Here is a 17,314-nt window from a genome sequence, read left to right on the forward strand (position 1 = left end):
TTCTAAACCACGAGTGGTGGAAGGATGTTACCCCCAGAGACCACAGAGAAGGAAATCCTCAGTGTACACACAGCTTAAAGTATTTGCAGGTTACCTATTAGCCATGCTTAAAGTTGCACGAAAGGAAAGAAGCAGAGGTGGATGGACATAGCCTTTGTGCTTATTGAGAGACAGGACACACCAAGATTATGTTCTAACTGGGACCAATTTATTTCATTCTGATGTAAATCCAAGTTGCTGCTACAGCACAGAGCCCACCTTTGATAAAAGGTGGTGAAGTGCGAGACATGCAGGATGCAGTACAATAAGGGGGAGATGTGGGAGTTTCTTCTGGTTTTAGGAACATGTGGGAAACTCAAGAGAAATGTGGCACAAACATCACAACTTCCATGCATGCCTTCAACTATCTTCCTTTGATGTGCTGGCAGTGTCTGGACTTCAGTGTTGGGCTGAAATGACTCTTTGGAAGAATAGAAAGTTCACACTTCTTGAAATTTCAGGGTAATATTAAGGCCGAAACATACTGGGTACACTTCTCCTTTATCCTTCAGAGCACCACCTGTAGCTTCACTTTAAGCTGCATTAAGCTTCCAGCTCAAATCCCAGCCCAATTTTGTGACCTCCAGCACTGAAATTCTTGCCATCAATCAAGCCTGAGAGGGTCAGCTTTATGCCTAAGAAAGCAAGTAATGAGACACTTCATACACTGATAATGTAAGAACTTCTGTTCATGCACATAGTTTACTTTTGTGAGCCATGGGAATATTTCTAGCTAATTTATCTGTTGTATGCTGAATATGACAGTAAAATAGCCCACAGCATAGCACTAATACTATTTTCTGCTACCAGTTAAATTTCATACCTGGTCGGAGGGCATGAGTGTAACCAATTCCAATCAGGCTGGCATTATTCACTTTAGCCTGCAGGGAAAAAGACAAATATATTTTACACACTCTGTATAAACATCCAGACAGAACTGTTCCAGTACCCTGAGCTTACGCATTAAATCTTTCAGCTAGTTGTAGACTAACCTCTAGCGGAGGTGTATTCCAATGTTTTCCTATTCTCCTCAAGAGATTCCAGCTTAAGCCTGTTACAGCTTAATAGTTACAATCTTTGCCTCACATTGTGACCCATTATGCCATCCTCCACTGTCTCTTTAGAGTCTGAAAGGAGCTAGTTACTAGTCCCTGAATAGCTAATGAAATCTGTCTTGTCCAGATTCCTCTTCTCTTCGTAGCGACTGTGTTTTTTAATGAGCCATGAACACAGGAATACCCAAGCCCATTTTTACATTCCCAAGTTTTGTGCAGTTTACAAAAGTGTTTCCCACCTTTAATTTTTGGCTGAATTGTCCTGGAACTAACATTTGGGTTTGAAGGGTCCCAAATGCTACTTCAGTCCCTAGTGGCAGCATATACACACAATTACTTAAGTCACTGGCACTATTTAAATGCTGCATCCTCTTTTTATCTTTAGAAAACACATCTGGCACAGGCTCCAAGCACACTAGTCAAGACTAGTGACAACTTCACCATGAACAAAACCTTTAGTATTTAGCATAAAAAGCTTTAGCATTGGCTTCCCATCATCTCAAATACAACCTCTGAACACCTGATTTAATTTTAACCATGTACCATGCTTTCTATTTAATGCCACTACTTCATGCCAACCATTTTCAGTATTTAAATAGCTTGAAATACTCATTCCTATAACAAAGTTCTTACCACAAGGGAAGTCTTCTCATCCAGTTGGTACTTCGTAGCAATACCGAAACGTGTGTTGTTACTGCCAGCAGTCCATGCAAGATTGACTGATGTCTCAACCTTATCATTAACCTTCTGATAAATAGACCCACCAAACTCGGTGCCATCATTCCTGTTTATAATAAATGCAAGTGTGTCAAGACTTCACAATCATAGCTCTCAAAATTAACCAAGAGCTCATATACTTCCCTGGACCCATGCTCATCCTCTTCCTAGATGGAGCTGGCAGGCTCCTGTTCATGTTTATTACCCAAAACCTAAGTTTTACTTGTGAAATAAAGCTTTCCAACAGCTGGAGATTCTGACAAAAAAAACCCCAATCAAAACCTAGATTTAAGAAAGCAAGCCTGCGATGAAGGGACAATTCCAGGAAACTTCAGTTGGTTATGGGAACAATAAGACTGAAAATTATGTTAGTGCATTGCGGTTGTATATCTCTCTCTCTATATAGATCTATCTATAGATATCTATATATGTATATCTTGATTTATGTATAGATACATACATAGATAGATAAATACATCCACTTTTCATCTAGTTTGGCTCCTCTGATCATGTTTTGCTAGGCTCAGATAATACTTACACATTAGTGTGCAGCTGAAAGTCTCCTGCCCTATAGCCCAAGGCAAAGTTATTTTGTGAAAGCTTAGATTTGGCTGTATCAAAAGCCATCTGGTAGCCAGCAAGCCAGCCTTCATAGCCCAACACTGCCCAGCCACAGATGGTTGGTCCAGAGAGATCAATGTCTATGTTGCAGCCTAGATTTACATAATCTCTTTTGTAGGAGGTCTTCAACTTTCCACCCTTCTTCCTGCAGAGAAAGAAATGTGTTGGTTTATCCCTGGTAGCATACACGTATGTAGTTTTAGTCACATATATATGTCCCTTAAAGCCACTTAATTACTAACTGTAATGCCTACTCAAAACAGCTGCTGAAGAATGCATAGGACGAGGGTAGTACTGGTATTATGTACACACATGTACATGGTGCCACTCAAACTCCTTAAAAGTCTCAAGAAGCAAAAGAGACAAAAGTGTTTCTGCTTACTGCTCTGACAAACCCATGAGGTTTCAAACTGTGTTCTCCGTCAGTGAGAGCAATGTGTTAGGGCATCATCAGTTTATCTGAGGAGCATCCATGACATCCCACACCAATAGCTGGTCTTTCTTCCCTTCAGTGACTTTTTGTCTGCTCAGTTCTCCCCAGCCAAAAAGCTGAAGAATCAAATTTTAGCAGCCCTTGTCCTTGTGAGCCTGATATTAACCACTGCTTTCAAAATACTCCACAGTGCCTGCAGAATATTCTGCAGCAGATTTTGAACATTCACACAATGACCAGAATAAGCATTTGTAGTTAAAAGTCATGGGAAACTGCAGCACTCATTAGACAAAGGTAACAAAAAATACTCACCCTGTGTTTGGTACAAATGTAGTGTCAAGAGCCACCTTCAATCCTTCAATCAACTGCAAAGAGAAACAGGTCTGCTCAAAACTGCTGAAACATCATTTGTTACAGTCCATTGCTAGAGCTCTACTTAGTGTCTGAAGAGATGACAAAACACAACCATGATGTCTCTCGTGTCTTACAACAAACATCTAAAGATGCTGTATGATAAGGGATTAAAATTGGGACTTTTTCTCCACAGAGGCCTGTAACAGAGCACGCTCTGTGTATCTGTTATTGCAGGAAGATTTCAAATCCAGTGTTGAGAACAAAAAGACAGAAACTGGTTTTGGCTTCACTACCTTATGCTTCAGGCACTAAGTGAGAAGCATAAAGCTGTTTGAAAAGGAACTGTTTTGAGATGCTATATGCCAGCAACCCTTTGTGGAAGCACTGATGAGCTGCAAACCATAAACTTTCTCTTCAACCTCACAAAATATATTCAAGGCAGCCAAACTCAAGTCCTTACCTATTAGAACATTTCAACTATGAGACCCCTCTTTTGATTTCCCTGCATGACTGCAGTGGTGACAGTTCTACATAGCTAGCATGCATCTTTATAGACATAAACTCATATCTGGAGTGGATGATAGTGATGTTATTTCCACCAGCCACCTGATTTCACATGCCAGTAACTATCTTTGGATCATTACATAGCAGCACAATGAATGCCTGTACCCTGCCACCCCGAGCCTGTGCATTCTGCACATATAAATAACTTCTTTTAGCACTCCAGGTAGTTTTGTGCAACTAAAACCACTCAATATTCTCTGCTCAATACTTTCTCATACCAGCTGCTGAAACATTTTCAGAGTATCTACTTCCTCTTACCTGATCCTCCATGGAAACTTCTGTTCCCAACGTGTTGTCTGTGTTCCACTTCTGTGTGAATGTAAGTCCATAGTCCTTGAACTTGTATTTGGTCTCTAGATTGCCAGAAGCTTTGCCTGTGTCTGTGTTGGAAGAACCAGTTGCAGTGAATTCCTGCCAAGAGCATAACATGAGTTTCAGCACTCAGATATTTAATCACATTCAGTTTTTCCCCTTGTCAAGTGCCAGCACTCAGACTTGCTACCCCCTGACCTTTTAACAGAACCCTCAAAATCATCCTCCTCTATCATCACCAAAACCAATCAGTTTGTATCACAAGATGCTACTCCTTTTGGCATCTCTATTCAGGATACTTCTTTTATTGAGGTGCACTGATGGAGCCCCGGAACTTGTTTAGGTTGGAAAAAGCACTGTTACACAAAGACCTGTGTCCTGGTTTCTGTTAAACCACAACCACCTGATATTTTCACTTACATTTCATCTGCACCATTATTTCATTACCTGCTCCCCTCTATCATTTTTACCACCCTTTACACTGTTGTCACTTAGGCTCTTCATACAGCACATTGATGCCTTTAGTACCTTTGCCCCAACCCAACCGCTCTCATTACCTCAGTCAGCAACTACGCTTCAGAAGCTTCACCCCTTTGTAACGGACATTAATACTGTAGACCTTTTCTCCTTCATGGTGTTAGCAAATAACCTGATCCAGGGACACGCTGACAGCTCTCCATCAGGCTGGTCCTTCACTGACTAGTCCAATTGAACCAATAACTTTGAATTTTGTATAATACGTATTTTGTAACATGCTGTTCTATGCTGTTGGCCAAGTGTCAGAACCAGATCTGCTTCTGGAAGCAGGAGGCACACAGTCATCATCTGCTGCCATCAGTCTGTAACCTTCTAGGATATGTTGGCTGGCATCCTCAGGAACACCACGCACTTACTAGGTCAAACCACTTGCAATATATGACACAGTTACAATCAATACACACTACCTCTGTTTTGTTCCGAGTCCACAGGAAAAACACACAAAATATTTCTGTATCATAACAATCTGAGGCAATATTAGTACCCAAATAGAAATTAGATCTCTTGTTTTGTTCCTAGCCTCACCTCCATCCCCCAAATCCCATTTTGTTGCAGCAGAATGATCACTAGAAAACTCTTAACAAGCACAAAGTCTGAAGCAACAGCAATAGTATCAATACTCTTCTCTAGCTTGTTTTCCCTCCTCCTGTTTTTTTGCAGTGTTCTTATTGTGGACTACTGGACAAAGACTCTAAATTGCTTTACATACATGGATCATAGAGCAGATTAAGAGCTATCGACACAGTCAAACTTCATGACACAGATGATAACAGGACTAAAAACAGTGGAACAGTTTATGAACAACAACATGCACCACGGAAAACCTTGCTAGACAAAGCAATAAAGAACCAACATGCCAAAACAGTCACTATTCTTACCAGCTGGATAAACACCCAACAGGAAGGTTGCATGGAAAAGAAAAAGCCCATTTTAGAACTTAAGACAGTTGTTCATGTTCCATCACATTCAGAAGATGGCAGAATTAACCATTAGCATATTATTTGAGAATAAAAACTTCCAGCCAGGAAAACTACGAATATTGTGACATGTCAGTAACTGGCAGCAGTCACTGTATAAAAGACTACATAGTTCCTCGTGCCTACACGTTCCTGGTGCAAGCAATCCATCAAAAGCTCAATTGAGACAGAATACAGTAATACAAAAGGAATGACTTGCACCATTTCGTGATAAGAATGCAAGAGAAGGAGGGAGCTAAGGCAAATAAGGTTATGAAGTAGCTGAAAAGCAGTACAGCTTATCAACCAGAACAGCATCAAGTGGGAGCACACACAGATCTGAGACTCAGTGTAAGAATAACCTTATCTAGTAAACAATGTATGAAGACCAAAATTAAGAAAATAAAACTTAGTTTGCCAGCCCTCCTGTGAAATCATGAGGAAGCTCCACTTCTCCATCATTAAAGTGGGGTTCATAGTATTTTTTAGTTACCTTAAATGCTAAATCCTCATTAATGTCTACAAAATGCTCTCAAAGTCTACATAAAGGGTACAGCAGAAGAACTACTTAGTTTTAATTAAGTCTTGTATTGTAAAGCACAGTGGAGATAAGTGAAAATTCTGTTAAACCATGGCCCTTATTTGTCCCTTTGCCTTTTGGATAAAAGGTCAGTCTGGACTCAAAATCCTATAAAAACCAACATCTGCAGAGGAACTCAACCGCATTCAGAAGCAGAAATGAGAGCTATTGAGGGTGAAGAAACTCGTATGTTTGAGATGTGGCAATGGGAACGGGGAAGAAAGCAACCTGCTCACAACAAAGAGCATGCTGTAGAAGTACCACTCCATCAGTTCCACACCAGAAGAGAGGTATCTGTCAGCTACAGGTTTTAAAGTGAGTGCTGATGATGTTGGAAGCCTCCAGTACTTACCACCCCACTGGAAGACTTGGTCTTGAACTCTAGCTTGACCATTCCAAATCCTGAAAATAGAAGAGTACAGATAAAAACATCAACATACTGCTCCCAGAGAAGGGACTAATATCAGAATTTCTCCATTTAAATTCTTTGAGGAACGCAAATATTGTGCAATTATTTCTAAGACAGTAGGCTGCTATGATTAACACTCTACCTCAAACCTGTCTGGTGGCACATAAGGTCTCCTATGGTGACCTACGTGCGTTGAACTGATTTAATGTCTCCAAGTACAAAAACTAGAAGGTAAAAATCTGCAGCATTCTTCAGAGACTGTTCTGGAGTGCATCTTCCGGTCAAACTCGTAACCTCCTCCTGCAACTCTCTGCCTACTGCAGCACTATCATGATACACCTCTAAAGTTCAAATCAGAAGGGGCTGGATGCTCCAGGCCTCTGCTGAATTCCCACTACAGCCATGTTACTTACCATACCCCTTGTTGAATACATCCCTGGCAGACTTTCCCAAGTCACTGTATGCTGGTGGGACAGCCATTTGGATCTGAAACACATCGGAAACTGTAAGAATCTTAGGTTTAACAGCATAAAATCTAAACTATATCCAAAGCATTTAGAAATGTCTTTGACCAGTACCCGCTGCATGATCTTTGAAGGATGCTCATGAAAGTCACCCCTGCATCAGAAACAAACTTCAATTCAAAGAAGTTATGAAAGCAAATCCATCATCTGGAATCACTTAACCCCAGAATGGTATTACATCCAACTACACATTCTTACATTGCGAAAAGAGCTCACGGGAGCCTTATCGCTGTTCTGATGATGAGCAAACGCTGCTTTTGTGACAGGACCCTTTCTGAACGGGAACCCAAGGGGTGAAACCACATAAGCACTGGACAATCACAAAGGGAAAGACTTCCCTGAGTACTTGTGACTTCTTCGAAAGCTCTTTCAGAGATGTGTAATACATAAAGAGACATCCCTGTACATTGTCCAGTAGCCACCAGTGAGTATTTCTGCAACGTCTTTACACAGCAGCAAACTCTGCCTTTTCTAATACACGTAACTGTTACAACAACTTTGGAGGACAAAACTCGAAAGGATGGGCATCATGTCATGGCCATAATGCGATATTACAGCTTATATGACATATTTAATGTTCATTACCACATTTTGCATTAGAAAATCCACATTAAGTAGGGAAACTCTCCCCCCGTGGAAAACTGGTGTTCCCTTTCTGGAATAAGTTTGTAGAAAGGTAAAGGCACACCTGGTCCACAAAAACAAAGGGAAAAAAGCAGCCAAAGATGATGCTTTTGACTGATTGATTTTAAAGGTAACTCTTTTCTTACAGCTGATGCATTTGTTGCTATTCTCTGCAACACCTGACACCAGAAATCCCTCATTTGTTACTGAAAAGGCTAACTGGAAAAGTAATACCAACAGCTCTGCCTGCAAGCCTGAATTCAGTCCCACAACTATTAACGCTAAATTTGACCTGGCCTCCATCAATCAGATGCGGTAACGGTGGAGACAAAACACGGTATAATGCGGGAAAAGCAACAGTTTCGCCAGCGACTAAGCCCCAGCACTCAGTGGCTTCAAACAAAGGCTCCTTAATCCTGTGCTTTGATTCCCCCTTCCAGAGCAACCACAGGACAAATCAAGGAGTAACAGGGCTGGGAGCAAGCGATGCTCAACGCTGCCGTGTCCGGATGCGGTGCGCAATGACCCGAGCTGCTCCGAGGTGACACCGCGAGGGACGCCGCAGCGAAGCGGCAGACGGGAGACCACCACCAGCGGCCTCCGGAGCGGCTGTAAGGCGGCCCCGAGCCCACCGCGGAGCCGCCGCCGCCGCAACGCGGCCCAGCACGGCACGACCGAGCCGCGGGCACGCGGGCGCGCTCCCGAGCGGGGCGGCCTCCGCCCCGGCCTCTACGGCCGCGCGTTACGCAACGGGTAACGGAGCGCGGCCCGCACGGCCGCCGCCGGCTCCAAGCCCACGAACCCGCGGTCCCCGGGCGAGCACCGCCGGTGCGGAGGCAAGGCCCCGCGGCCAGCACCGCAGCAGCCGGCGGCCGCGCCGCCACACCCGAGGACGCGGAAGCTCCGTCCGGACCCTGCCTCCCCCGGGGCTCCGGCCCGGCCCCGCCGCTCAGGGTGACCCTCGGGACGCCCGCCTCAGGTCGGGCCCGGGCCCCGGCCCCGCCGGTACCTGCCGCCGCGCCGCCTCCAGCACAGCTCCCGGTGCCCCCGAGCCCGCCTGCGCCGCGCATGCGCCGCGCACTCTGCCCCTCCCGGCCCCGCCCTTGCGGAGGCCCGGCCCCGGGCCCGGTGCCGGCTCCAACCGGGAGCCGCGGTCCTTACGTTGTGCGGGCGGTAACGGAGCCCGGGGCCGGGCTGCACCGGCAGCGGTCACGCAAGGCCAGGCCATGGCGTGTGCCCGGCCGCACACAGCCCCCGCGGTAAGCACTAGGGTGCAGCGCCTAGCGCCCGGGACGGGCAGAGGCCTCTGCAGGCCGGTGAGGGGAGGGTGACACAGGGAAGGGCAGGATGCGGAGAGCAAGAGGGCACTTTGAACGGTAAGGCAAAGGAGCGAACACTCCGAACACGCCACGTGGAAGGGTTCAGTGTTCTGCAGCGTCCAGCAAACTCTGCCTCAAGGCCCCAGACCAAGCAGGCTGCCTGCTGCTGACAGAGAGCTCATCAACGTAACGCTGCGCGCTGCCGAGGAAACATCCCTAACCACGGTGAGCGCGTGTTACTGCTTGCTGCTGCTCCTGCGGTTACAGCTAAGAAAAGGATAACGCATTCGTGATGGAATTATCGTTTTGTTTATTCCCACCAGTTACTGAAAAAACATTGAATACATCAGCTACGTCTATTTTCACCATCAGAAGACTGCACATGACACTGAGTTACCTGCTGGTCACCTTACACACCACTACATGCATTTGTCCCTGAAAAAAAGTGAATTCCCCATAGGAAAACCAGACGAAAATAAAGGGATAAGCAAGAGCATCAGGATATAATCTTGATTACTAAGACGGTTCAACACTAACTATGTAAGAACAAGTAAAAATGGAGTTGTTCTGTAGGCTTAAGTCAGATAAAAAGAAGAAGAGGTATTAAATCTGTATGTGTTTCATGATTCAAGTCAGGTTAGGTAGTCTGACAATACAGATGCAAACTCCTCTCTGCCCCCATATAAAGGCAGATAGCAGACCTAATCATTAAAGAATCAAGAAGTATTACATATAATCAGCAATACTCAGTTTTGCTATGTAGAAAAGCCTTGCCTTTTCAGGCTTGCAATTCTGTAACACATTAGCCTTGTATCCCTGCAAGGTATTTAAAAACAATAGCAGCAATACATTCCATGTTGATGCTTTGTAACACACCAAAGTAATAGTTTCCTACTTAAAACTTACTTTTATTAAGTTTTACTTAATATTAAGTTCTTTAAGTTAACCAACAGAATCCCAGTCCCACATACAACTAGTAATGCAATCTTGATGAGCCCTCCTCTCACATCCAAAATAATCACTACCGTTCACAGTGCTTTAAGAGGGGCTGTGAAAATCAGAGCTGACTGGCTTGCATAAAAAAGAAGGCAAATTGACTCTACCTGAATGGTAGAAATGCCTCAATTACCAGTCTTCTGGGTAATGGCAAACAAAACACACATCACTGCAACCAATAGTACAACATAGGAACAAAGAATACGGGTCATATGTGACAGGAGAATGGTCACATTAGCATATGGCCATACTGAAAGGTTTTGGAAGGATGGACATGGAAACAGCTTAACAAGAGCTTCAGCACCAGGACACTTAATGCAGAGATAAGGAGATACAGACAGGAGCTGGAAATGGTATTCTTCAGGAGTACTTCAGGATTCTCATTCTGGTGTCTACCACACAAGATACAGGAAGTTAGAAACAGCTTGGAAGGAAGATCTAGCAGACCAATACACAGTTCTGAGCAGGCAGATGCCTACAGCAGTTCAAGATGCCAATATCTTAACCAGAAGGCTGTTTAACAAATGGGAGAGGTACAGTCTGTCTTCAGAAGCAGGACTGTTGCTGCTAGACTCAACAGTAAGCCTGCATTAGACAGTTTTGTTATGAAAACATCTCTCTACATTACAAACCTAAAGAAGCAGTTATTCACTCCGATCCTTTGGCTCTCGGTACTTCCACTGGATATAGTCAAAGATGTCTTCTTCACATTCGACTGGTAGGGCCTCCCCAGCAACTCCTGCAAGCAAATTAGAGATGCTGCTTGAAAGGTGGAAGGTCTGTACAATCCTGAAATGCTAAATGCACTGCGAGATTAAGACTGAACTGCTGTAAGTAAAACAGACTTGAAAACCCAAACCAGAACACCCCCCACAGACCTTTTCACAGAGTGTTTAGCTACTGGTTCTCATTAGTGTCAAAGGAAGTAAGGTAATGAATTAACTCTGGGGCCACGTGGTTATGCAGTTAAATATACCAATACTCATGTGTGTATATAGTCAGCCTCTCTCCAAAGCAAAACAGTAAAGGACACATCATGTCCTGTTAAAAGAGTGGGAAGCCACATATGTGCTGTGCATGACACCGAATAAATAATCTTTAGATCAGTAAGACTTTAAGCAGATTAGGTGACCCAAAGAGGTAACTTTGGCTACAGCACTGCCCATACATAAGCTGCCTCCTCCTGCTGTAATAATGTCTAATACCAGAAAGGACACAGTGAAAAACTGCATGAGCTACAGTAGTTATCAGAAGTATTTCCAGTACACCAAGAAACCAATTTAAGAACACTCAAAGCACATAACGAGAAATAACACTCTGTGCAAAGACTGACCAGTGACACCCAAGCGACGGATTGTGTACTCATTGATGGTGAAGCCCATTTCCAGAGCATGAGTTCTCATGTTCTTATTGAATATATCACTTCCTGTGAAGTACAGTACACCACAGTAATACTGATCTTTGGGGATAAGCCTGGAACAAAAGTGGAAGGAAAGTACAGATTTAGAGCAAGTATATAACGTAACAGTCACAAGCCATCTGGAGTTCAGCCATCCAGATGCTGTTCTGGAGTTACTTCCTATTTATGTGCACATATACTGCAACTCTATACATTCGACTTTCCCACAAGCCAGATGCAAGAATGAAACTAAAAGCATCTCAAAGAAAGGTTCAGCTCATCTACCCTGACTCAGAAGTTACTGGTGTCCAGCTACTACATGGTTATGGAGCTTGCACCCCTGCCAAAAATTAATGTCAAAGCAGTGTGATAAAGCAGGTCACAATTCTGGAACCGGACACAAAGTCAGGATGTGAAATAGAGCGTTCTTGCTAATAACCTGTTGTAGATACTAGCAGTTGCACGGTGGCTTTCATACTACATAGGAACCTAGTAAATGCCATGTTCTGAACGTTAAAGTAGAGATCTGAATGCAGGACTTGATGCAAATGCCTACTGTGTAGCAGACAGCTAAAGTCAGGGGTGGGGTGTGGGGGTATTTTGGCGTGTTACCGGATATCAATTCTCCGGTGTGGATAGGCTGTTCCATCTTCTTTATTTGGCAGCTGACAGACACCCTGTGAGAAAACAAGGAAAGCAATTCGAATTAAACAGATTTGACATCAATTTTCACCTCCCTCCCCCTTAACAACCTCCCAGGAACCCTCAGTCATCCTGCAGAGTAAAGTTACATTCCCGATGAACTGAAGAAGTATTTTACTGTAAGAGCTGGACGTCACAGTAACCTGAAGCACTATTTTACACTGCTTAGAGACTGTAGTCCAGTGTAGTGTCCAATTGCTTCCTACTTATTACAACAGGAAAGATCACTTCTCACGTCCCATTCTTCTGCCCTAATCATTATCATGCTCTTCCATATACACAAACATCAGCGGGTTAAGAAAAGGGCAGATGAAGCTCAAGCTAACAGAACTTGATAAATCCTCTGCCACTTTTCATTCCATCTCTCACCACCCAAAAAGCCTTACCATGAATTTTGTGTCTCCCTTAGACAGCACATCTGTGACAAAGCGGACTTTCTCCAGTTGTTCTACAACTTGATGCAGAAGTTTCGACTGGGAACAGTGACAGGACAGAAGAAGAAATTATTCTACAAGTAACAAGAATATCTTCCCCATTTACCATGCAATGGCCCACCTAAGTAAGGGACATCACTATAATTATTACTGTACATGAAACTTGATGCAGAGGGGAAAAAAGACAACAGCGACATGGAAAGCTGATAGAATTACAGTTGTGCAATATAGAATTTCCACCAAAACCCCCATGTCACATTGCATTATAAAATCACATTGTAAAAGCCCATGAATTCAAAGGAGGGGTGAATTTTTGTGAAGCAAAGAGAGACAGAAGGCTAAGAGTAAAGATATTGAACAGCTCTTGCAGAAGAACACAACGTAATACGCGGACCTGAGAAATGATCACAACTCCTCAAAACAAACATGGTAAACCAGGAGAAGAGTGACAAAAAAGATGCAAGAAGCCGCAATACAAGTCTCAGATTACCCATCTCCTGAATCTAACCATACTCTTGTGGAAGTAATGCACGGTGCTGACCCACAGTAGCAAAGAAACACACCTGTTTGGATGATTCAGACGTGAAACTCGGGTGGGTCAGGAGAACATCCATATCACCACTTGACTCTGCGCCTGGGCAAGTGAGAACAATCCCTCGATGTATGACAGAGTGTACTAACACTGGTGAACATCTGTCTAACCTCTTCCTCTAAACTTGTTTTTCTGGTAGAAAATAGTCGCTATTTAAGATATTTGGAAAAAAACCCTTATTCTTCCATCAAGAAGTTTATGTCCCCACCTGTGTTGGAGAATACCCAAGAATTTCTTGCTGTACCCTACAGCAATGAAGCACAAACATTAACAAAAGCGCAAAGGAACAATCCATGTGTTATAATACACTGCTCTTTACGGGTGCAGGGTGGAGAAGCAATGATTCATGCTGGTGTTTCATCACTGAACTAACCAGTCAAGGCAATACTAAAGCCAAGTAAAGACTTTCTAGAAGAACAACATACATAGTAATGAGTCTTGCTTATTAGCCCAAAGGAAACATAAGATGACAGACTACCAACCTCGTCTAAAACTGCCACAGACTGTAGCAATATAGTTTGGGTCCAGCTTCTTGACCTCTTTCAGCACAATCTCCTATATAGAAATGAAAGATGGATGTTTAAAGGTGTCCTTCGTTAGCCATCAGCGCCTCACATCCTCGATGAACACCTTCTTACCTGCATTTGCAGCATTTCTTCTCTTGGGATTCTTTTCTCAAAATCTTCAAAGTATCTGCACATAGAAATAGAAAAGAGTGGCCAGAGCAGCATCTTCACATTTTAATCAATTAAACGTGTGTCAGAGGGAAGAATACAACTCACATTCCTGTCACATCACAAAAAGCTCCCCATTCTGACCAAACGTCTTAGAAAGCATTTTGCCAAGCAACAGTTAAAACAACTGCAAGTTTGGCAATGCTTAGAAGATGGTTTAGCTGCACATTACTCCCACTGTATGTATGAGAGGTGAGAGTAACATTACTGTATAACCTATGCGTTTCTATTTACATAGCTCTCCGAAAATACAACAGGTTCTTGAAAAACCTCAGTTCATCAGGAGGCAGTGAGGGCCCTCACCCATGGCCAGAGCTATCTATGCTGGGAAGGGCTAAAGGGATGCTCACAGGTCAAATACAGCCCTGAGGAAACAAAAGCTCGGAATAGCAGCTGAATAGCGTGTAGAGCATGCAGACAGAACAGAACCTTATTTGGCCCGTGTAACCTTACATTACATGGTAGCATCTGAAAGAGTCAGTAGGCAAGCCAAGCACTTGCACCCAAGAAAGCTTACTTCAGCCCAATTCGCTGGTGATGGGTCAGCTTGTGCTCATTTTTCCTCAGATCTAGGAGAATTGAGAAAAACAGAAAAGTTACTTGAGGACAAAACTCTTGGAGTGAGTTTCCACCAACGCGAAGATGACGCAAGCAAAGAACACGTAACAAGAAGACAGTGACCTCAAAGTGATTTTAAGCTGACTACTCACAGCTGGCAGAAGGAGCACGAATGCACAGAGCACCTCCTGATAAAGAGTTCAATAAACCATTCCCCTCAAAGCCAAGCTCCTTGTTGTTGTCCCTGTGATCTGATACCTATGTACTGCCTGTAGCCTGTGCGCCAACTCTAGCATCTTGCACCACTACGGCGTACCTGGTATCACAGTACCACTGTGAAACAGGCAGTGCTGGTGGGGAAAAAGCCATCACTGGAGCGTGAACCGGGGACCCAAAGTCACACTCACCTTCTAAAGTCTTAATTCCTTCCTCGACAAACTTCCTGGCAGCAGCAGGACTGCAAAGAGACAGGACAACCAGCCATCAGGAACACCAAGGATCTTAAAAGGACACCAGAGTTCCCTGTCACTGCCTAGGCTCTTCAAGGCCATGACTGAAGTAGCTTCTGCTGCTCGCCCTCTGAAAATCAGCACCCACATTTGCAGCTGATACTTTTGATCAGCTCAGGTGGCTTAAGAGGCCTTGGCCTGCACATTTTTCAGCATGGGTATAACTCTACAGCAATGTATGAGAAATATAACGGTAATGTATATTAATGTGTAATAATCTAAAGAATAAACAGATCTCATCACATAGGCAATATTACTTCCGATACCAATGCTGAATGCACGATAGGAACTACTTTAACCACAGGCAGCCTCTGAACCCACTTAAGGCAGCAGCAGCACAGAGGTGTCATTAGGTTTCAGACCAGCACTTCAAAAACCCCAAGGCTTCAGCCTGCAACCTACAATAGAGCCCAGCTAAATTCTGTTCACAGCTCCACTGAACAGAAGGAAAGCAACATTACCCAATGCCAGTAACTCGTGTCAGGAGACTGATGGATGCACTTGTATCATCTTGTCGAATCTGCAGGAAGGAAACAACAAACCAAACCCTTCTTTACTCCGTTTGCAACAAGCAAAGAAACCCTGGGAAGATGAAACAGCTCAGGCAGGCTCTGCTTTGGAGGCTCGCTATGAATCAGTGCGAAGCAGTACCAGCGGCAGCCCTGATGTGCCAAGCCCGACGACTGCCCACGCCAGGGCGAGCAGCATTGCTCCACGGCCTCCCGGCGCCCCGCTCCTCGCAGCGGACATCCAAATGCTGACGACGTAAGTGAGGCGCTTGCCGCAAAGAGGCAGCTCTGAGGTTCTGGGTGAGCTGCTTGCTCCCTGCTTTCTGCTCACCGCGCCCACTGCTCTCAGCTTTGACACCAGTCACGGTGACAGCAGAAACAGCGCGAAGCACGCGGGCTGCTTGGCAAGGGGCAAAGAACAGCAGCCATTGAGAAGCACAGCAGGGGAAGGAGCCCCACCTTTTCCAGTTTGCGCAGCTTTCCCGTGGACAGGAACTCGTCTATCTTCTCAGCTATTTTAGCACCTACTCCATCCTAAACGTGGGGAGAGGGGAGGACAAACGCGTTAACTCCAAGGTGACTTTAACTCCGTTCTACCTGAAACAAAAGGAATTCAGTGCTGAGGGCCCCCAAGACCAGGATGCGAGGGGGAACCCGAGGCTCCCCGGGCACAACGCGCGCAGCGATCGCAGGGCTGCACTGAAAGCTCCGCACAGCGACAGCTCCGAACACGGCTCGGGGTACGGCAGCTCCAACGCGCAGCGTCCCCCGCCCCAAGCCCTGACTCCGGCTCCGGGGATCGCCCCCCGGGAGCCCCCCGCGCGGGCACGCACCAGCTTCTTGGCTTCGGCCCCGCTCTGGATCCTGCCGGGGTAGCGGGCGATGACCGAGGCTGCCTTCCTGCGGGGCAGAGCCCGTCAGCCCCGGCCCGGCTCGCACCGCGCGGGCTGGGCCCCGGGCCGGGGCGGGGGGCGGCGGTACCTGTACGCGTTGTACTTGTGGATGGCCCGGTTCACGTTGCGCTCGTAATTGGCCAGCTCTGAGGGGAGAACGGCGGCGAGAGCGGCGGGGCCGCGGCCCCACCGACGGCCCCACGGCCCCACCGACGGCCCCACGGCAGCACCGACGGCCCCACCGCCCGACCCACGGCCCCACCGACAGCCCCACGGCCCCACCGACGGCCCCACGGCCCCACCGACGGCCCCACGGCAGCACCGACGGACCCACCGCCCGACCGACGGCCCCACCGACGGCCCCACCGCCCGACCCAAGGCCCCCCCGCCCGCTGCCCTACCCGTGAGGAAGTCGGTGATGCCCTCATTGGGGTTCTCCTGCGGCGCCTTCCGCTTGCTCATGGCCGGTGGCGACGGCTCCGGTCCCGGTAGCGGGGAGACGGCGGAACCCGGGGCAGGGAGCCCCTTCCGGAGGTGACATCACAGAGCGCGACCGGCTCCGGCGCGCATGCGTGACCGGGTTCCGCTGTGCGCTGCGGAGCGGAACGGAGCGGAGCGTCCGCCCCCGGCAGCTCCGCGGGGGCAGGAGCGCGGTTACCGGTGGCTGCTGCCGCGGGCAAAGCATCGGTGCGGGGCTGGGAGCGAGCAGTGCCCGCTCCCTCCGCCGTGCGGCTCGGCGGCCGTGCCCTCGGCTCCTGCCTCGCTGCCCCGCGGCCGCCGCGGTTCCTTCCTCCTCCGCCTCTGCCCGGCTTCAGCCCGCACAGCGCCCGCGGCTTCTTACCCCGCTCCGGTACCGCCTGCCCGCTGTTGGCCGTGCTCAGTGCTGCCGCCTGGCGGACGGAACGCGGTACTGCAGGTCGGCGACCTTTGCGGGCTCCCGTTTG

At 46.5% G+C, this 17,314-nt stretch overlaps 2 protein-coding genes across 6 annotated transcripts; both read right to left on the minus strand.

Annotated features, from left to right (window-relative positions):
* Window positions 1-186: 186 nt before the first annotated feature.
* VDAC3 (voltage dependent anion channel 3) lies at window positions 187-8,810 on the minus strand. The gene is made up of 9 exons (XM_065659387.1): window positions 8,735-8,810; window positions 6,991-7,080; window positions 6,521-6,570; window positions 4,042-4,194; window positions 3,178-3,230; window positions 2,350-2,577; window positions 1,728-1,878; window positions 863-920; window positions 187-674 (listed from the first exon to the last, which is right to left on the minus strand). The coding sequence occupies exons 1-9, from the start codon at window positions 8,793-8,795 to the stop codon at window positions 583-585; spliced, it is 936 nt and encodes a 311-aa protein (XP_065515459.1). The 5' UTR covers window positions 8,796-8,810; the 3' UTR covers window positions 187-582.
* On the minus strand, window positions 6,996-17,058 carry POLB (DNA polymerase beta). 5 transcript variants are annotated; one of them, XM_065659385.1, is made up of 15 exons: window positions 16,772-17,058; window positions 16,459-16,516; window positions 16,311-16,377; window positions 15,937-16,011; window positions 15,430-15,488; window positions 14,867-14,916; window positions 14,419-14,470; window positions 13,806-13,860; window positions 13,650-13,722; window positions 13,139-13,209; window positions 12,528-12,614; window positions 12,052-12,116; window positions 11,374-11,513; window positions 10,673-10,779; window positions 6,996-7,063 (listed from the first exon to the last, which is right to left on the minus strand). In XM_065659385.1, exons 1-14 carry the CDS (start codon window positions 16,830-16,832, stop codon window positions 10,685-10,687), a joined length of 1,008 nt encoding a protein of 335 aa, XP_065515457.1. In that variant the 5' UTR covers window positions 16,833-17,058; the 3' UTR covers window positions 6,996-7,063; window positions 10,673-10,684. The 5 variants fall into 5 exon arrangements, with proteins under 5 accessions (XP_065515457.1, XP_065515455.1, XP_065515454.1 ...); XM_065659383.1 differs by lacking the exon at window positions 6,996-7,063 and adding an exon at window positions 9,338-9,479; XM_065659382.1 differs by lacking the exon at window positions 6,996-7,063 and adding an exon at window positions 9,338-10,432 and having other exon boundaries at window positions 16,772-17,057.
* Between the last annotated feature and the right edge of the window lie 256 nt (window positions 17,059-17,314).

This window comes from Lathamus discolor, chromosome 22, assembly GCF_037157495.1.
Source record: "Lathamus discolor isolate bLatDis1 chromosome 22, bLatDis1.hap1, whole genome shotgun sequence".
NCBI classification, from domain to species: domain Eukaryota; kingdom Metazoa; phylum Chordata; class Aves; order Psittaciformes; family Psittacidae; genus Lathamus; species Lathamus discolor.

What these genes read in the sequence shown, in the direction of transcription:
- VDAC3 (XM_065659387.1), bottom strand. Translation starts at nt 8,795, where the DNA reads ATGCGCGGCGCAGGCGGGCTCGGGGGCACCGGGAGCTGTGCTGGAGGC. An exon ending in AAGTTTCCATGGAGGATCAG is followed by an intron (nt 3,231 to 4,041) that starts GTAAGAGGAAGT and finishes TTCTCTTTGCAG; the next exon opens with TTGATTGAAGGATTGAAGGT. An exon ending in TTTCAGCTGCACACTAATGT is followed by an intron (nt 1,879 to 2,349) that starts GTAAGTATTATC and finishes TATTATAAACAG; the next exon opens with GAATGATGGCACCGAGTTTG.
- POLB (XM_065659385.1), bottom strand. Translation starts at nt 16,832, where the DNA reads ATGAGCAAGCGGAAGGCGCCGCAGGAGAACCCCAATGAGGGCATCACC. An exon ending in GGGCCGAAGCCAAGAAGCTG is followed by an intron (nt 16,012 to 16,310) that starts GTGCGTGCCCGC and finishes CCCCACGTTTAG; the next exon opens with GATGGAGTAGGTGCTAAAAT. An exon ending in CTGTGGCAGTTTTAGACGAG is followed by an intron (nt 13,210 to 13,649) that starts GTTGGTAGTCTG and finishes TCACTTGCCCAG; the next exon opens with GCGCAGAGTCAAGTGGTGAT.